The sequence below is a fragment of the Perna viridis genome, chromosome 5, assembly GCF_037379345.1.
Source record: "Perna viridis isolate PV_CMFRI_1.1 ecotype Kerala chromosome 5, ASM3737934v1, whole genome shotgun sequence".
Classification (NCBI taxonomy): domain Eukaryota; kingdom Metazoa; phylum Mollusca; class Bivalvia; order Mytilida; family Mytilidae; genus Perna; species Perna viridis.
Genome location: NC_142449.1, coordinates 29,236,692 through 29,258,682, shown reverse-complemented (window position 1 = coordinate 29,258,682; position 21,991 = coordinate 29,236,692). Strand labels below are relative to the sequence as shown.

General features: G+C 31.5%; 1 protein-coding gene across 1 annotated transcript; it reads left to right on the top strand.

Annotated features, from left to right (window-relative positions):
* The first annotated feature begins 1,236 nt into the window (after positions 1-1,236).
* Positions 1,237-16,357, top strand: LOC148616999 (uncharacterized). Its single transcript, XM_088584231.1, has 9 exons — positions 1,237-1,411; positions 6,232-7,020; positions 7,931-7,975; positions 9,999-10,043; positions 11,358-11,375; positions 12,273-12,293; positions 14,147-14,724; positions 15,152-15,169; positions 16,237-16,357. The coding sequence occupies exons 2-7, from the start codon at positions 6,257-6,259 to the stop codon at positions 14,154-14,156; spliced, it is 903 nt and encodes a 300-aa protein (XP_088440357.1). The 5' UTR covers positions 1,237-1,411; positions 6,232-6,256; the 3' UTR covers positions 14,157-14,724; positions 15,152-15,169; positions 16,237-16,357.
* The last annotated feature ends 5,634 nt before the right edge of the window (positions 16,358-21,991 follow it).

The window sequence follows — 21,991 nt, the reverse complement described above, 5'->3', positions numbered from 1 at the left end:
ATTGTATTATAATTCATGGCCTATATTCAATAGGTTGTATTATTTTTTATAGATTAAGAATCACGATGCTGTACAAAATCTTACAATGGAAATTGAAAGTTTGAGATCTTTTATTAAAAGTGAAAAACAAGTTGTTATCATGAAGCTATTTTGTTCTCTGCTATGACAAATTTTATATTGTACTGGTATTTTTTATTCGCCATTTTTACTACTAGTCATATTATATTCTTCAATTATATTCGTAAGAGCATTGTGCATCTTATCTAATCCAATTTTATCTGATGTAAATAAATGAAGATCAGTATGATTGAATGATAAAGGAAAATTGCATAATTATTGATGAATACTGGCCCGCGCAGATATCATACATGTGATGCACGAGCATGCTAGTGCAATTTGATACTGTGCGAGGTCTACTCTAGATGCTCTACATTTAACACATAATCCAATGAACCACGTATCAATCAAACTTCCTGTAGAATGAAAGATTTAAAGAATAAAAGACTAATTTCAGTTAAGAAAAATATAAATACAATCGATTTTCCAGTTTTCAAAATGATTGGAATCGATAACTCTAAGGAGAAAATTGTAGTATTCATTTATCTGCATTAGGTCGAACAATCATGAAACTTAATTAGACAAATATGAAGTTGAGCTATGAAAAAAAGAAAAAACCCTTTTGAGTCTTATTATTATTTATAAATTACTAAACCACTTTCAAAGATTAATATTGTCGGCTATAATAAAATGAGTTATACAATTTAATTTTGTTTAATGATAGGCTTAACCAACGAATCACACAGGAGCTTCTATAATAAGTTTTTATGTTTGACAATTTTTAAACTTATTCATCAGTCATTACGATCGACTTTATTACGTATTTAATATAGAAAATCGTCATCAACGTTCTAGGCTGTTATTTCCCCTCGTTTTAGCATTAGGAACATTTATTTTTTTCTTTTATGTTTATGAAGTATACTGAACATGTATTTATTTATAACTTTCAATCGTGTTTGTTTTGTGGGTCATTAATTCAAGCTAAAAATATGTTGTCCTTTAGGAATGAACAAACTTTGGCGCAGTTTTAAGAAAACTGCCCTTGAATACATACTTCTGGAACTCCTTTATTCGTCATCCATCTTTTAAAACTTTTTCAGTCTGCCCATTGTAATGTAAGTTCAAAATATGATAGCATGATTTCTAAATATCGGAACGTTATGACACACTCGTCCGTCCATATGTTATTGATGATTTAAATACATAACTTGTATTGAAAGCCCTTTTTAAATAGTGTATATTGATCTAAATTTAAGCTATGCTTCACCGGAGATGTGAAACTTGTATTCCTGTTAGTGCAAACTAATATCTTCACTTTGACGAATTTTGTTATTCGGTTGAAGTCCGCGTAAAGGTAAGTTTTTATGCATAATATTCATTTCAAAATGCGAAAATGAAGATATTGATCTTTTTTCTTTATTTGTGTTGGTTACTCAATAACAAACATGTGAAAATGCAATTCTAGTATACATTACGTATCGTATACTAGCTCCTTTAAAAGCCCTTTAAAGTTATTTTATTTTTATTGTTAAAAATCACTGTCTACAAAGCAAATTATAGAACATTTAAAAAAGTGTAAGTTTTACGTGTTTACAATTGGGTTCTATTTATAATACTTACGTCTATTATAGCAAACATATGGAGAGCCATAACTGCCATATGATAAATAATATCTTTAAAGATGTTTCAAGTTTTATTTACAATAATGAAAATTATGAAGTATACTTATCTCATATATATGATATGTGGTCTGCAGATGTTTTATGGGCAAATTTAAATATATTTACAATACAGAGCTTCGAGGAGCACAAAATAATACAACCGCAGCCGTCTAACTCTTATCACTTGCAGCAAGTAAGAACATAATATTAATTTTTAACACCCTTAAGTACAAAACTTAGAGTTCTTTATGGACACAATAACTGGTTTGGACAAAATACTGCGTTCAATTTGAAATTCAATAAAAAATTCAAATATTGTTCCAAAAATAAAAACAAAACTTGTCTAGGATTGTAAGAGATATCTGAAATCTGTTTAAAAAAACGCAGGCTGAAATTTACAAGAAAGAAAAGCATTTCGAAATCGGGCTAGAAAAAAGCTGGGGTGTAAGCTCTGTGACCCCTTATAACTCGAAAACCGAAAAATAGATCTGAAATATCATTGAAAGAGTTATCAAGGGAATCAAAGTTATAGCGGTAATCACAAAATATAATCCAGGGACAAAGACCAGACCTGGAAAACAGACATACACAACATAAAGTAACCAAAATCATACATACAAATTAACAAAAACAAATGAGCAACTCGGACTCCACTAAAACTCAATTTGGATTTCAAACGGATACAACTAAAACTCAAAAACGGACCTACAATAAAAAAGTCGATTTTTTGGGATCATTTGATTCCATATAACTAGAAAACCAGATGAGATATCTGAAATTTGATTTAAATACTCATGCAGAGATTTCTTTCATAAATAATCCAATAAAAAGATTTGAAATCGGACTGAAAATAAAAAAAAGTCCATTGGGGGTGTAGCTCCTTTGACTCCCTACAACTCGAAACCGTAAGAGATATTTAAAATCTGATTGTAAAACGCAAACATAGATTTTTTGTAAGGAATCCAATTGAAAGGAAATCAAAATCAGACAAAAAAAATATATATGAAAAAAATTGGAATGTGGCTCAATTTTGTACCCTTTGGACTCCAAAACGGATAAGTTTTACTCAAGCTGTTAATAAACTAAAGTTAATGGATGCCGCCGTCGACGACGACGACACCAACGATGGCAGGATGATATAATTGAAACAAAACATGGTGTATAAAAAGAAAGCAGTTGTTCCCGTTTAAAAAAAAACTTGTATAAAGAGGGCTCAATGAATAATGTACCGCTAATTTTTGGCCAAATACATCATTTTTATACGTAAGGGAAGACTAACCTGTATCCCGTACTATTTTGTGCATTTATAAGAATGTAGTCTTCTTTGCATTAGACCGATATTCTGTTACTTATGACCACAAAAGATATTTTTATATTTTTTCCTACTGAACCAAAAAGACAAAAAAGGAAAAAGAGAACAAAATTGATAAAATAAATAAATGTACAATAATGATAATAAAAATAACGCTGCATTTAAACCAATTATAACCTGGCAGCTTAAAATACAAATTATTTTCTTATCTAAATATTAACAAACTTTTAGTACGGTTGTTGCTTCGGGAAAATGGAAGCCCCAAAAGACATGTTGACGCTGGCATATAAATTTCGTTAATGCAGTTTTTTTCAAAAATGGTGTCAGTCTGTGGTCTGGTGATCTTGCTTTTTGTATTAATCATTATATTTGGTAATTTTGCCATGTGTTACGATATAGACATGTAGGTGATCCAGACTCTTAAAAGTGCATGACTAGTATTTCCTTCAACAAAATTGATAGTTGAAAGTATATACGGTAAGACATAGGCGACAATGTTAATGTTCAGGTATCTAGAAATAGATGTCCAGAAAAATCAAGTTCTCACGCAATTTCAAGAGGGCGTATGCCCAACACGTCCGTCCTTTGATCCACCCTAAACTAATGTACTAGCTACTAATTACTAAGTTGAATTGAGCAGTAAGTTGGACAGTTTTCTTTTAATTCACTTAAATATTCAATGTAAACCAACAGCAAACCTCAATATATCGAAAACTAGAGCACTGCTTTCCTGCCAAATGAATTTTGGTGTGATTTTTGTAGATAAATTTAATGTTGTTCTTATTCAGGATAGCAAAAGAGCTCAATTTTAAGAATTTACAACAATTATCCTGAATTCATACATGTTTGGAAAACAGACATACACAACATAAAGTAACTAAAATCATACATACAAAGTAACAAAAGTAAATGAGCAACTCGGACTCCACTAACTCAATTTGGATTTCAAACGGATACAACTAAAACTGAAAAACGGACCTACAATAAAAGTCGATTTTTTGGGATGTGGATCATTTGATTCCATATAACTTGGAAACCAGATGAGATATCTGAAATTTGATTTAAATACTCATGTAGAGATTTCTTTCATAAATAATCCAATAAAAAGAATTGAAATCGGACTGAAAATAAAAAAAGTCCATTGGGGGTGTAGCTCCTTTGACTCCCTACAACTCGAAACGTAAGAGATATATAAAATCTGATTGTAAAACGCAAACATAGATTTTTTATAAGGAATCCAATTGAAAGGAAATCAAAATCAGACAAAAAAATATATATGAAAAAAATTGGAATGTGGCTCAATTTTGTACCCTTTGGACTCCAAAACGGATAAGTTTTACTCAAGCTGTTAATAAACTAAAGTTAATGGATGCCGCCGTCGACGACGACGACACCAACGATGGCAGGATGATATAATTGAAACAAAACATGGTGTATAAAAAGAAAGCAGTTGTTCCCGTTTAAAAAAAAACTTGTATAAAGAGGGCTCAATGAATAATGTACCGCTAATTTTTGGCCAAATACATCATTTTTATACGTAAGGGAAGACTAACCTGTATCCCGTACTATTTTGTGCATTTATAAGAATGTAGTCTTCTTTGCATTAGACCGATATTCTGTTACTTATGACCACAAAAGATATTTTCATATTTTTTCCTACTGAACCAAAAAGACAAAAAAGGAAAAAGAGAACAAAATTGATAAAATAAATAAATGTACAATAATGATAATAAAAATAACGCTGCATTTAAACCAATTATAACCTGGCAGCTTAAAATACAAATTATTTTCTTATCTAAATATTAACAAACTTTTAGTACGGTTGTTGCTTCGGGAAAATGGAAGCCCCAAAAGACATGTTGACGCTGGCATATAAATTTCGTTAATGCAGTTTTTTTCAAAAATGGTGTCAGTCTGTGGTCTGGTGATCTTGCTTTTTGTATTAATCATTATATTTGGTAATTTTGCCATGTGTTACGATATAGACATGTAGGTGATCCAGACTCTTAAAAGTGCATGACTAGTATTTCCTTCAACAAACTTGATAGTTGAAAGTATATACGGTAAGACATAGGCGACAATGTTAATGTTCATGTATCTAGAAATAGATGTCCAGAAAAATCAAGTTCTCACGCAATTTCAAGAGGGCGTATGCCCAACACGTCCGTCCTTTGATCCACCCTAAACTAATGTACTAGCTACTAATTACTAAGTTGAATTGAGCAGTAAGTTGGACAGTTTTCTTTTAATTCACTTAAATATTCAATGTAAACCAACAGCAAACCTCAATATATCGAAAACTAGAGCACTGCTTTCCTGCCAAATGAATTTTGGTGTGATTTTTGTAGATAAATTTAATGTTGTTCTTATTCAGGATAGCAAAAGAGCTCAATTTTAAGAATTTACAACAATTAGCCTGAATTCATACATGTTTGAAATAGATTCCTCTTTATTTCCTATTAATTCCTACTTATGCAATACGACGATTATATGATGCGTAAAAATGCAAAGAGTAATCAAGGGAACCAAGGTTATAGCGGTAATCAAAAGAATATAATCCAGGGACAAAGACCAGACATGGAAAACAGACATACACAACAAAGAACATAAAGTAACTAAAATCATACATACAAAGTAACAAAAGTAAATGAGCAACTCGGACTCCACTAAAAACTGGGAGCATGGACCAGGTGCACTGGTAGGGTAAGCGTCCTCTGCTTTCCTAGAAACACCCGACGAGTTGCTCATAAAAAGTCAAGTCCGGGGTAGACAAACGAGGAAAGGTAAACTATGACCCGTTGAATAAATCAGTTTTCATGATGCTGATGGATACATCATAACAATCGATATAAATGGATTCAGTACATGAGTACTTTGATTTTGAATTATTTTCCGGTACCCAACAGTGCCCATAAACAACACACATCGTTGTACTCATTCTCGCATAGCGGTGGTTTGAATTGATTAACCATAATTAATTAGCGATTCCAAGCGGTATTTATCATTATTCGATCGGTATCAATGGATTAACGACCGTTGCCTTTCTATAGATACCGGGATTCAATTCTCGATACGTGTGAGTTACGGTCCCCTAGCCTTTCAATTTCTGCTCGATAATTCATCGATAGCGATATCTTAAAGGTATCAGTGTTTTACTTAATTTCGAAAACTATTATATAATTCTTAATGTTTAATTAATAGGGTCTAGATACAATATACAAACACAATGGCACAAACAGCTGCTAAATCCTGCGAGATATGTGCCAGTGCCGCAGGTCAGTACCAATGCCAGCAGTGTGACCAATTGTTTTGCCAAAACTGTAAAGTTGGACACTTAAAAACAAAAATGACCAAAAACCATACTTTTACATCAGGTGATACCAGTAAGATAGTAAAAACCTACTGCAAACAGCACGATGAATTGTTTATTTACCAATGTATTCCGTGTAATACACAAGTCTGTAGAATTTGTGTTTTGAAAACTCACAACGGTCATAAAATGACCGATTCATCAGAATTTGCTGAGAAGCTACGAAAAGAGGTTAATAAGGAGATTAACGACAAGATAGCAATTCTAGAGTCAAACACAAAACAACTTGAGAAAACAACAAAACAGTACCAGCAGGAGGTCAAAACTGTTATTGCTGCCATTAACGACGAGGGGAGTCGCTTGAAAAAGCTTGTTGACAAAAAGGTTGTTGAACTCATTCAGTGGGTTAAAGGTCACGAATCAAGACAGCTGAAGGAAATTATAAAGGCTAAGGATGAATTTAAAAGAGATTTGGAGAACATTAAAAAACTCGAACAACAATTTCAAACTTTTCAACAAGATGTGAACGATGAAACATTTAACAAGCGAATAGATAAACTGAAATCAAACGTTGAAGAAATAACGGTTGAGATCCTAACGTCAGTGCCAACAATGGGATACACTCCTAAACAAATGAGTCATGACACAATTTCTAATTTGTTTGGAGCACTTAATACTAGGTAAATTAAATGTTGCATTGATGAGTAAACTCGTGCATTTGACGGCTAAACGTTTTCACATTGTTGTTTATGACCATTTTTTATTTAACAAAACTAATGAAATTACAAATAATAATATCAGAGTTATTTCTTTTTAAAGAACTGGAAATCAATTGATATCCACCTAGATACGATGAAGGCTCATGGCACATGGTAATAGTAGCCATCCCTCTCCTTTCATTACTTAAGTAATATCTGGTGAACTCAACTTATTTCTGAAACTGCGTTTCGGATTGTTCACAAATTCGGTAAAATTTACATGCATTAATTTAATTGTGTTGTTACCATTATTTACTAAATGTAGATCTCACATTGGTTTTTTTTTTATATATAAATGTTGAAATCCTTCCGGCACTTTCATTCCAGTGATTAACATTTTGAATATAAGCTAAGTTTTTTTGTCAGCGAGGGAGACATATTACTAGTAACTATTTTGTTTATTTAGGCTCATGATTTACCAATTCATGGAAGTCACTACGAACTTCCAAAGAAAAAATAATCAGGCTTATTTTGAGTATTGTATGAGAATTGGCATGTTGATCGCGAAATGAATCATTAGTGAAAATTGATTAATTTTTTGTACAAGTCATAAACAAAAACTAGGCTAAGGCATCACTACAACTACATACGAATAAATATTCAAATCCATTGTTCATCAACTTCACCACTTCCAATAATAATACCACTGGAATTCATAATCTGAATAAACCCCGATTAAATAAAAACAGGAAAATAAAAACAACCAACAGAAAAACAATCAAAACAAAACTAAAGACATGACAAAAAAATAATAACAAAACAAAAACAAATTAATTAAGTGTAAACGACATTGAATTGACTTGATGAATTACTTATTTTTTTATAATTGAAGCGAGATTGACAAATCAACTTATAGGAAGAAGCTTAAACAGAAGATGTAAGTAGATATATAAACAAATATTTCCGGCACTTTCAAGTGTTGTTTTGTATTTTAATAAATCAATTGATCAACAGAAAAGTTATTAGTTTAGATCGTTTGGTTTAAATCAATCTATGTGTCAATTTGTGTACTTTCTTGTCAGTTCCAACGCCAAATTGCAAGTTTAGATCACTCCAACAGGCGGCAAGTTCGGTAAGGCGAAAAATTTAGACTTAACCACCTGACTTTACTGATTAAATTCTCCATTAAAATATGATCCTCAAAGTTACGTCTTTTTTACATTTAGACTGAGCATAAAACGGGTGTCTTCGTAAATTCCTTGTAAAGGGTCCCAAAATAACGTCCATAGGTTGGAGTTTGACATCATAATGGATGTAGGGAAGGACTATGCCAAAAAACAATTAATAATAATAATAATAAAAAAAAAAAAAAACAAAAAACGGGTAAGAGTTCTTCGTTGGTCAACGACTGTCGATGCTACATCCGTTTTCAAATATCACGATGATGTTGACGTAACATTATCTAATAAACATAACAAGTGTGTTATTAAAAGTACCAGCATATAAAGTCCAAACAACATTGTTTTTGTCTGCAAGACGCATTGTATTCAATGCTTATTATCGGAGGAAGATGTAGAAAATAATAGCTGTTTTCATGCGTATACTGCTACCACACACTCAAAAGTAAAGAGAGTGTAAAACCACAGATATGTCTTTTTCTCTTTTAATCTCACATCATCAAGAGACAATGATGTTGCGATTCCGTCCGAGTATTGGTTTCCAAAACTCCACAAAAAATTGTTCTAACAACGCTTCTTAGCTGGATCTGCAAAAATACTACCAAGCCTCTTTAGAGTTGTATACTTCCAAACTTACAGCTGTCAAAGAGGAAAGTTTTACCACGACACTAATAACTCCTGAAGTGGTAAATAATCATTACGAAACCTTAAATAATCGAAAGATCTTTTCGGAACCGTCAGGGCTAGATTATTGTTCGAAGATAATTACATCAAAACCTATGATTAGTCAACTTTTTATACAAGTATTCCTCATAGTGAATTGAAATACCGACTTTAAATCTATAAAAAATCATGTATCGTTGTTATTCTAAAGAAAGATCGAACACCTCAGTACATATACGTAGTAATTGGTAGAAGTTCTACATATAAAACGTTTCCAAACCATTTCTGAATGTACCACAGAAGATGTCGTCAAAAGTCTTGAATTTTGTTATCAACACCATATTTGTCCAATGTGGTGGACATGTTATTCCAATCTGAACAAATCTTGCTTCACTACTTGCTGACCATGTCCTTCACTCTTAAGATCTGACATTGAAGCTGATTTTAAAAAAACAAGGAGATTGTTTAGTCAGATCTTTTTTTTTCTGAGCTTCCGCTATAAAGATGACGTTTTTTAGTATCCCAGTTCCGAGCATTTTTTAAATCTCATCAGAAGTTAAGATAATGGACACTTCAGACACTATGAAGTCATAGTACAATTGGGCTTCTGGAACAGGATATGTTCTATGAGAACCGATTTGTTTACCATGTCATCTTCCTTTCCTCCTTTGTTAATCCGGACTTGATATTATGAACAATACGGCCGGTGTTTCTTGAAATGCAGAGGACATTTACCTTTCCGATGCACCTGTTCCATGCACATAGCTTTTTTCATCGGATTTTGTATTGATCATTTACTTTTGTTTATTTGCACGTGTTATGTTAGTTATTTCATGTTTTTTGTTGTCTGTGTCTATTTTCCCTGTCCTAATCCTAGGAATACATTATTTTGGTTATCCCTCGATTATTGGTTTCCATTATTACTTCATCTAATTTAAGATATAAAACCTCATTTTCGAGATACTTTTTATCCCCCAATCTTATAAAATCATGAATAAAATCATTTGATAGAATCAGTTATACAATTACATTTTCAATCGGAAATAATGTTTTTCTTCTCTTTGAACAGTGTCAAGTATTGAAAAGCAAGAATATATGTAACATTTTTTTCTTTGATAGAAAAAACCAGAGTAAGACGTACATTTACGAATGCTATGGCTGTGGGTATGTATGTATTTAATTTTCTCTACACACAATGTTCAATTCACGAATATCTTATGACAAGTAAAGTTGATGATTTTACGATTTTTACATCCTATCAGAAATGAAAATAGGTTTATACTATCTTTGAAATCTCAAGGAATAGTACATGCAAATTGGTATGTATGATAGAAACCTCTGTTAATATTAATATTACTTACACAATTCACAAGAATGGGATATCAACTAAATTCTCAAATGACTTAGTGTTTAATGTACTGAACAAGATTGAAAACTCCTCATCTACCAGCATTTTGATGCAGTATTTTTTCCAAATCAATCATCTTTATAAATGATATATTACTTGATATATGTAGCGTCAAACTTGTTCTTTGATGCATGGAAACTTTTTTTTTCGTTTAAGAATCCACGGTATCTTTGTTTATTTCAATTTATTAATTTTTTTATTATGACATCCCCGTTCAAGAAGATGATAGCATTCCATACTTTCAAATATGATCATGATGGCATAAACTACTGTTGCAAATGTAAGGAAATTCGAGAAATGTTTAGATCTTAATGCTAGTCTTATGCTATAATGAATCATGATACTATGAAATGGAACTAAAATCTTGGAAACAGTCCAATATTTTAGAAACATTCAAAACCGCAATTGAGAATTTTAAATTTTAATTGAGAACCGATTCAAGCGACTTAAATGTACAACTTTTTTTTCTTTTCATCAGTCCTGTATAATTACAATAATGTGTTTTGTCCTTTTACATATTGAATTTTTAAAACTTTGATTGATTTAATATAGGTCTGATGATTGAAATGCCAAAGTTAATTGTTGTCTTCATTCAGATAATAACTGTCTGTTTACCGAAGAAAAATATTGCAGCATATATTTTCATAAGCCAAGAACTAGTATGGAATTATTTGTGTACATTTAATATAATTTGCATATTTAGCACCTATCAGAATGAAAATATATGACTTTAATGATTAAAATAATATCGGAAGCATTTGCTCCTATTTTAAAGAGCATTTCAAAGGAAGATAATCATATATCCTTCTTCAAATTGAAAAAAAAATTGTTCAAGGTGGTCCTACAGTTGTGATGAGCACATGGAAAACATATGAACCAGATCAGAATTCAACTTCCGTACTTTCAAACAACGTTGTATCGTTGCTGTAAAATACGTTTTGATCAATTAGGAACGTCATGAACAATAAAAATCCAAGAATGCAATACAGATTCTAAATTGGTTCATTTTTATCGTATATTACACGACAGTGATTGTGAGAACGTAATTGTTTTTTTTTTTTAAATTTCAGCACTCAACAAAGTTCTGAGTAAGTATTTATACGTAATTTATGCGTAAAGTGAAACATGTGGCATTTAATTTAATAAAGAACCTAAGGGTAATTCCAAGCAATAATACTATATTATCATTAAAAGACTTGAATTTAGTACACATGATTTAAGCACAATCATGAGAATGAATTGTTTAGAGTTAACCTCCCCTAAAATTTTAGAACACAATCAAGATATATAAACACGGACAACAAGGAACATGAAACAAGCATAACAACATGTAAAAAACAAAAAAAAAAAGACAGTAGTTTTTCGCAATTATCTCCAAAACCGTTAGGTTAAGCCACATTATTTCCGTTGCTGAAATGAGCCATATTATAAGACCTACAACAGTGTCCAGGGATCAAAGTTGTGAGACGACTCCTTGTAAGAGTTATTGCCATTGAAAGATGAAAAATGGCGCGTTTTTATTTTACAGTTTTCATCCAATATCTGAAAAACTATAATAGACAGAAAGAAACTTTCAAAAGGTGAAATGAACCTTATGATAAGTCCTTCCAAAGTCTTCTTGATTAAAATTGTTGGCTTTGAAAAACAAAATTTTACCAGGGAAGCGATTCAGCCTCCTGGGAACCTCTTGTTATTAAAACAAATGTCATTTTCCTTCGTAAAAAAAAAAAAAATACTGACAAATAATGCCATAGCAACTCTTTGTCTAAAGAACCCCAGCTGGCACACCTCCTTTTAAATCTGCTTATGACTAGTATTGGTTTTTGGTGAATTAAGACCTACTAACCTAATGATAAACAGGGGCATGATAAAATGTCGTCAATAAAGTAGCCTGGCTAGCTTGAGACCATTATGTACACTAACAATGTTAATCCAAATCGTTTTTGTTCTGAATTTGGGTTATGTTTTATGCTCTCTTTTTTCAGTCAAGACCCATATCTTACTACGTAAGTATCTTAATTAATGACATGGAAGCTAATTTTCTTAAATATAACTCTTATGATCCAATCTAAACTCATGACATATGAACCATGCGGATCAAAAAAGAATAATTGCGTTATAATAATATCCTCAGGAATATACCTGAAATACCATTTTGTAAGTTTATTTATTTTCGTTTTGCATTTTCGTGTTATTTATTAAGATCCCCTGAAGGGTACCTGAGCAAATTGTGATCAAATTGGTATGTCTATCTGTGTGGTATCTTTTACATCTATGATTGGTCTAGAGAGTTATTGCATATGTTAGCATGCTATGCCATTTTAGTAAATTATTTTTTTTTAAATTCTTCCCTGAAACTAAAAAAAAACCAACAAATTATTACCAAATATTACAAACATGTTCCTTATGGTATTTGAAAATATTACTGCCGTTACTAAAATAGACAAAGGTGATCAAAAAGTATTTCTAAAAAGAAAACAGTAAGCTTCAGTCAGATTCTAACTTGAATATAAGATGTCGGTATAATGTTATCTAGTCATGGAACCATTTTTGATAAAATCTATTGTGGCGTAATTGAGTTATTTGATTTTGTTACGTTTCGTTTTCTTTTATTGGTGCTTTTATTTTTAATGATCAACTTATTTGCAACCATAGATGCCAATTTTTAAAAAAATCCTTGTTGTTGATGACCTTTACGCCTTCTTCAATTGATGTACTTTTTAATTCGCTCTAGTAACTCAATTGGTGGCTGTGGTCACTGAAAAACTATACGGAAACACATTAAAACTTTTTTATTTCTGCACATAGTTAGCAAATGGTGACTAACTCTCAAAATATTAAGAGATAACGATCAGCGGATTTCAGGAGTATGAATGTGCATATATAGGGATCTACTTTAATGGTTAACGTTTTTGTTCCAATGAATTAAATGATACGACTTCATATTTTCAAAAGTCTCGAAATGAGCAATTCCGACTCTTTGGATTTTTTGGTTTCCATTGTTACCTATCCATATTTTAGCAACATTCCGGGTGATTCGGAGTATGCTTTTCACGTCACAATTTTAACTTTAGCCGAAAATTGTGACCATAGCATCGACATGCTTAATAGGACCCAGCAAGTTTTCTAAAACCTTTTTGGACAAGTAAATATTGCCTAAAAACTGAAGCCAGCGGTCCGAACATTTCATTCTACCGTAACACGCCTTTTCGTCATAAAAAACAATGTTAATGATACTTTACATATATTAAATTTAGACACCACATGTCGACAAAAGCATAATCAATCCATTGCGAATCTTAGATGGAACCGAACTTGGTATTTTTGTTTTCTGTGTTCACTGCTCCTTAACCGTTTGTAATTAAAAATGAAATAAATATAGAAATGAACTAAGCAAAATGAAAAGTTATAGAACACGACAGTTAAAAGTTTCTCAACAGTGGCTGTATGAATGGGAAGATTGAAGATGTAAGGCAGCATAAATGAAAGTTTGATCTTGTCAACAAAACGTTTGTCTCCCCCTTTCCTAATTCAAAGAGTGATTATTCCAACACCAATTTTCTAAGCCTTATTTTTCAAAATCTGCACGATAATTTTTTCTTAAAAATTTGACAGAAGTACTACAGTTAGTATAATAATCATGTTCACATTTAAAGGAAATTGAAATTTGGGTGTATCCCAGGTCTACTATCTAAATGCAATTAGCCCATTATATGACATAATGACCCACTTAGAATATTGTTTAATTACATTAAAATACATAATCGACAATTTCATTTCTGCTCATTAAGTAGTATATTATGAGATTTCTGTTTATTTAATGAATTATATAACATTTTCATTTGCTCTTTATTCACAGGGTGAGGTGAGTTATTTTTTACAACTACTTTAAGAGTCGTCGAAAAATACAAATAATAAAAAAAATACAGCTATAAGTTAATCTACTGTCACAACAAATTGTGTACAGGTATGTCCAGTAAGCAAGCCATACCAGATGCTGTTAAACCCGAAGATAAAACAATGCACTGAGATCTGTCGTAAAATATGCGTAGACGATAATTTATAAACCTGTTTTGCTTTAAGTAGCAGTCTTCGTAAAATCAGACAGAAGGTGATTCTTCAAAAACCCACCAAATTCACTATATTGGGAATTCTGGAATTAGTATATTTAAAGAATCTAGAAATACATGTTAAGGCTTTGATCTTAACATTATATATTGGAAGCCATTTCACCAGAAAGTAACAATAAAAGCCAAAATGTTTCTTACATTGTATTGAAAAACTTTGAAATGTCTCTAGAAAAAAACATACAGTGGCTTGTGTGATGACTGTTTCAAATGTCACTAATTTTGCTTGATTCTTAAAACATTTTGCAAGAATAAAAATAATATATTTAATGATTGTTTCCCTCTTTCATTATAGCAAAGGCGCACACCTGTAAGTATTTTTCAAATGTTTTTATTTTTCTAATATCATGTCTTAATTGCCATTAAAATCTTAAATTATTTATCATTTTTCATTTAAGAATACAGATACCAATAACAAAGCAGACAAATGTTATTTACTCAATGCAATTGTCAGGATTATCCAGTTTATTGAATATCTGTATGATGGGATTGACAAATAATTAACAAATTTTATACTGATGATTTTATGAATAAGTTCGTCTGTACACCTGAAGTATTTTAAAGTAATTTTGAAGTCTGGTTTGCGTTCTTTTGATTTCCGCTAGAATATTGGTTCTCTTGATTACTCTTTGATCATCAAAATAATGGTTAAAATACATTTGAATTTCATAATCGTTGTATATTAATGTTTTACATGTAGTATACATTTATATATTGCTTTATTTGTATTACTAAAGGTACTGTGACGAATGCGAGTAAGTATGACAATATATACTATATATTATTTATATTGTTCATATATTGGTAAAACATCTATATCAAAATCTATGCCAACGTCTATTGTGTCATTATTGTGTAGTGAAATATATCTTAAACAAATGTTTTCTGAATGATTTTTGTATGTAACATAGGTATTAAGTGATCTTTCATTGGGGATTTATAAATCGACGTGTATTAAAACTGACATTGTATTTGTTAAAGACATGTTTCCAGTTTATTTGAGACTTATTTTCGACAGCTCTAATTGCAAAAGATCTTATAATCATTTTCAATACACAATGTGACCTAAAATGGACCACTTTTGTAAAGTGTCACTTTAATCAAAGACCTATTTTAAATGCAATATCTTGTATAATAGTTGTTTACATTTTCTCAAACTTCATTTACTAAAACTGGTGTAACATTAGAAAATTGTCTACCTATTTCGTAATTCTTCTAATGACAATGATTTAGAATTTCTGGAATGTTTATGTTTTACATAAAAAAAATGTTGTATTAAATTGTAAAACGGTATTACAAGTATAATATGCAAACTACGAAGCACTTTAACAAAGTTCTTTAATCCCAAACCTTTGGTACCTGCATGGTCGAATTGTAATACTTCTCTTAGTAAATAACTTTGAGAATTTGTAGAAATTCGTAAGCATGAACTTGACATTATTCATATCAGAATTTACACTTTTTATACAGTCATTCAAAACAATTTTAACACGACCATAAATAAAAAGATAAGGAACATCAAGTTCATAACATAATCAAATATCAGACAATTGAGTGTTTTTTTTATAATTTCAGTGAGGAACTACACATTTATCACTTTAATTAGAAGCAGTATTTAGAAGCACCTTGAACGTGAAGAAAAATAAACATACCACATTTTAAACGACCTCACACACAAAGAATATTATGTAGAAACTTATAAAAAATGTTATAGCCATCGTAGAAGTTCTAAGACTACATTGTGTTTACGCTAACTATTCGTAAGGTATTTACTATTACAGTTTTCTGAAATTATATCATACTTGTAACCATTTCTTTTCAGGAAAAATACGTGGCATGTCCAGAAATGAAACAGAGAACTGCAAGACTTATTCATGCAGCATGTTGTAATTTAATATTTTGTTAACGAAATTGGAATGAAAATGCAATAAACTTTCTATTCATTTACTCGTTCAAATAAAATTAAAAATTAAATGAACAGTACCATATAATTATGTGCGTCTTATTCAAATTTAAAACATATATATATTGTAGTGTGTATGAGTAAATTAAAGCAGTATCCGGTATATGTATCATTTTATATATAGACGGTTTAATTTGACACGCTCTTACATGTACAACGGAGGATAAAAAAAAAAAAAACAGAAAAATCGAGACAAATCTTTTAACGTGAAATTATTTAGAATTACTATGATAAATTTACATGTGCTCTAGTTATTACTAAGGCGCACATTTTCATAGTTATATATAGTCCATGTAATAGATAAGTGATTCAACAGATAATGGGATTCTGATTAGGCACCAACAATTAGTTACCTATCACGAAAATTGTTTCATGTAGTTGATTGTTAAAGGTATTTTTGACTTAACTTTCAGATGAAGGGTCAACAAAATTCGATAAATCTAAGTACTTTTTTTTAAGTATTTAGATTTTTTATTTAAACATTAGTATGTAAAAACAAAAGATTCTGTCTTTTTTACGTCCTTTCCTCTAGTATTTATTGTCAGCATTTTGAGAACAGTTATACATTTGAATCACGAAGAAGAATAATTTCCTATAAAATAGATCTTAAATGATTGCCAATGATTCATTCATCCACCAAAAGCCAAAGAACAAACAATTTAACTTTTTCAGGTCACCACACGGTCTTCAAATATGGGCAAAAACATACCATAAAGTAAGCTGTAAGAGAATAATCAAGGGAACCAAGGTTACAGCGGTCAAAAGAATGCAATCCGGGGACAAAGACCAGACATGGAAAACAGACATACATAACAAAGAACATGAACTAACTAAAATCATACATGCAATGCAACAAAAGTAAATGAGCAACTCGGACACCACTAAAAACTGGGAGCATGGACCAGGTGCACCGGTAGGGCAAACGTCCTCTGCTTTTCTAGAAACACCCACCGAGTTGCTCACAAAAAGTCAAGTCCGGGGTAGACTAACGAGGAAAGGAAAACTATGACCCGTTGAATAAATCAGTTTTCATGGTGCCGATGGATACACCATAAGGATCCACAAGTTCATGATGACGACCATAAAACTTCTGTAGTGATGACTACAATCTTGTAGCAACATAACCCTGTTCCAGAAGCCTTTTTTGTTAGAGTTCCAGCGCGATAAAAAGCCCAAAAATAAATAAATTGAAACCATTCATAAAAAACGAAAATCTTCCTATCATATAGAAAACAACGACAACAACTGGCCTACAGGTTCCTGGCTTGGGACAGCGACATAAAGAATATGGCGGGTTAAACATGTTTGTAAATGCTCCAACCTCCCCTAAATGTGAACAGTGGTGGAAAAATACAATAAATAAACTTTAAAAAACCTGTTGCATGTGGATTTGACTCTTGAGATCAACACTGAATACAAAGGGTCTAAAAGTAGGACAAAAGACAACAAGCTCTCCTACTTCGAAAGAGTACTCGCTTTTTCTGCAATACAGTTCAAAATCTGGAAGCAACTTTAGCACAACATGTTTACTCAAACAAAACTATCAATAAAACACGTCCAACAGGGTTTAGTAAAAATATATCATAAAGTGTCTTCATGCAAATACCAAGATAAAAAAAATGAAATCTGTTAATCTTGAACCTTGTGACAGAACTATTAAAGGCCACTGGCATACTAGAAGACATGACTAGAATACCTCATCAAAAAAACGTCCGTATAAATTCAATCAATTATACAATAGTCAGTATGTAAAACATGAATAATTGAAAACATATATTAAAATGTCTAAGTAATACAAGGTGCAAATGCCAAGATAAAAAGTAAGGAAAGGAAAGTAAAAGACAGGACGTAGGATGAAATGTAATCGAGTTAATTATTATTTAAGAGAGTCAATTTACAAAACAAGTTTAGCTTTTTAAAGAAGATTGCCGTCTTTGTAGCTTTTTATTTTTATGTTTGAAGTATATCAATGAAAATTCCAAGATTTGGCATTTTGTTTTCTGAATGTTAAATATACTTTTCGTAATGTTTGCTATATATACACGGTTATTTATATTATATTTATGTAAAATTAGCTGTTTCAGCTATATTAATAGAAGGTAGTGTCAATTCGAAGCTTTAATGTTTTGTTGATCTATAACATGCAACACCACCTGACCTTTGATAAGAAGTTTTTTAAGAAGGTTTTTGGCCTTGACCTCGAAGTTTATTTATGGCACATCTTGTTGTCAGGATGATGAAACGTTAAGCCTTTCTAAATAAAAAAAATCAGAAGTATTGGAAAATCCCGAAAAGCACACACCAGTTATTCCCTCTTTACGTTACTTTCCCCAGTCTGATGAAACATTATGCAATGGAAAATCACCATCCAATCGCCGTTCACTATTGCCGATTTCCGTTTTTCGTGACAGGTCAGAAGCAATCAATTTTAGTTCCCGTCTAGATAGACAGACGGAAATACAACATGATTCAAAGATTTAATAATAAAACCGTAAAAGTAACCCTTACGGTTAAGTTTATTCAAATATTTCCCCAGACTAAGAGAACTCTATTTCTATTATCAATGAAAACGAAAAATGGTCCCTCTCGTCGTAAATTTAGGTTTGAGTTTATCTTGTGAAATGTTATAAATTCATGTCCTGTTAGTTATCCATAGAGTGCTGGGACACAATGTAACGTTTTTTTTTACCAATCACATTGAAAGTAGAAATTTTGAAATACTGCACACTATTTAAAGTGAAATCACCAGTAATTGCGGTTGAATGGTAAGTTTAGGTTTTGTATAAAATAATTATCTTTAATTTCCTAAGTAGATGGGTTGTACCAAGTTTATATTGTCATTGAAAAGCATGCCATTTTGACAAATCACAAAACTATACATTAGTTTTAAAAACCGGTATTTTGTAAAGACATTTGTCTCATTGCATACATAAATCATCTACATCGAATGATTTTAAATATAACGGTTCATGTACCTTTCAATAAACATTGAAATACCACAAAGTCTAAAGAGAGAAAGATAGAGAGAGAGCACTCTAACATAGATGAGTATGTTGGTAGTTCGTCAAAATATGAACAATCGATAAGCAAGTCAAAAGGTAGAAAAAAGGAATATTCACGGCAGAAAATTTTTATAGTTCACATATTTAGTGACAATTATTGATACGCAATGAAGAAAAGCTCAATGTAGTCGTAAATCATAGGCTGTGGTTTTCTATTGGGAAATATCTAGAACATCTAACTTATCAGTTTTTTTGTTGTTATCTTGTTTAAAACAGAATTGAATATCACATGCCGCTAAAGAAACATTATTGGGCGTTTCTTTCGTTAATTTCACTATATATAATAATAATAATAATAATAAGATCAAAAGACGACTTTTAAATACTAACATGAGAAGAAACTAGAATTAAAAAAAACAACACATTTTTCAATGCTGATAGCTCGGTTTTAACACTTGAAGATCCACTTTAATGTAACAGCAAAAAAATATATATATTCTTGTATATTGGTCTACAAACACCATCGTGGAACAGCTAAAACCTTAAAAAAGATAAAATGTTATATTGAATTTAACTCATAAATAATTAGATGAAAGTAGCACTGATCATATTATAATCGTGTACATTGTCTGAGTCATTTCTTGACAAGTCTTCATACGGACCAATTTCGTTCACGGCTATATTACATCTAATGCCGTCCATGGAATCATTTTTGGAAGAACTTTCAAAGTTAGTTAGATTAATTGAATTAGGAAGCGTGCCTAATACTTTCTTCAAAACCCTCGACTGCGTTGTTTTGTGAAGTACTTCTTCTTGTTTTTGCGTCAAAATAGAGAGGGTTTGAGATCCTTACTGTATTTTCATTTTTTTCATCTACATTGGCAGATTTATTTGCTTGAATATGGTCAATTACAGAAATGTCGAGTGGCGCAGATTTATCAAGATTCGTTGTAGCGTTATTGTTCTTACTGTCTCTGTTGGCTTTGATGCCAAACCAGACAGGTTTATTGATATCTATGGATTTCTTTGTTTGTTCTTGCATTAAATCAATTTTTCGATCATTCAGATTCCTTGGCAATGAATTTGCTCGTTTGTCTTGAAGAGAATCTGTCTTTTCAAAATGGCATCTGTTAATGCGTATTGGGTCGGATCGACGATGTCTTATATATTTAGAAGAATAAATCGTTTCATCATTAGCTTGAAAGTTTTTGATCTTAATGTAATGATGGCGTAATTTTTTATTGTCTATTTCTAACAACGATTGGTACGGATGAATACTATCATTTAGTGTTTCTTCCACACTTTCACGAGACGACGAAGATATGGAACTATTAACCGAAACACCTGAACGTACTGGTAAGCTTGGAACAACGCCTTGTACAGATTCAATGTAACACATAAGTGTTCTATCATCAATATAATCATAAGGCGATGATTCATTTAAGCTTTGTCTTTGCTCCTGAAATCTTTGTGGTCCTGCATGATCATTTGCGTTTTTGTTTATAGCAGTTTTATGTTTTCGATAAACTTTGATAAGGCAGAAAACAGATACAGCTAGAGAAATAACAATGCATGGTCCTACCAAGCCAGAAACTATCCAATTCAAATTAAGACCTAAAGGAAAAGGATAAATAAAACATTTTACCGAAATTTCATAGTTTGTATGAGATATATACTATATATACAAATACTTCATTCATGAATGCTTCAGCAGAAAGTCATCAGTCTTAATATATTTATCACACATTTCCCGATGCAAAATGAGAACTCTTAATTCAATGGATTGGTTTATTGATTAATCGATTGTTACTTTGTAATGCCACTTTGGTGTCCAATGTAATATCACGACAAAAACTTTGATCAAATATGAAACATTTCATTTGATGTAAGCAACATACTCACCAAATTGAAAAGTTGACGCTCTATCGTTGGCAAATGTGACACTTGCTGTTGAGCCGATGTCTGATGCAGATGAATCAACTAGTTTTGATAAAAAGCAATCAAAGTTATATGCAAAGCAAATGTTAGGAACAACATGAATATCATTTAATGTCTACGCAAACTTGAGATAACAAATGCAGAAATGCAACATTTATAGGTATGGCAAACATCGGGGAAAGTTTACTGAAAAAAAAAAATGTAAAAATGTATTATTACCCCACTATCGAATTGTTTAACATGATATTTATATACTCTCAAGAACATGATACACACCTCCCCAAGTACACTCTAAACCAAGAAAAAGCATTCAATTATTCTGTACATCTGTTTAATTATATCATACTGAGAAACCAAATTGATACTTAGCAGAGAAACACTTCTTAAGGTGCCCATTTATGCAAGTTCAATACATATCAAACTTCTGCCACATCTTTTCCATCATTTTAGCTCGTGTGCAACAACACCTCTGTGTAAGTTTCATGAAACTTAAAAAAACTACATGTAGTTAATACATGTATGCGTACATCTTGTCTTAATGTACAGCAGATACTGTATAAATTTTGTCTAATCTTAAGACCTGGGGGAGCCCGGCAGGCACGCCTACATCCTAAATCGTAGTGTCTGGGAGATCGCAGCAGACACGGCTACAACCTTATCTTAGTACCTGGCGG

Bases quoted from the DNA above. Each gene is read 5' to 3' on its own strand.
- LOC148616999 (XM_088584231.1), top strand. From the start codon at position 6,257: ATGGCACAAACAGCTGCTAAATCCTGCGAGATATGTGCCAGTGCCGCA. The intron at 7,021-7,930 runs GTAAATTAAATG...TTATAATTGAAG, and splicing joins TTTGGAGCACTTAATACTAG to CGAGATTGACAAATCAACTT. The intron at 7,976-9,998 runs GTAAGTAGATAT...TTTCTTTGATAG, and splicing joins AAGAAGCTTAAACAGAAGAT to AAAAAACCAGAGTAAGACGT.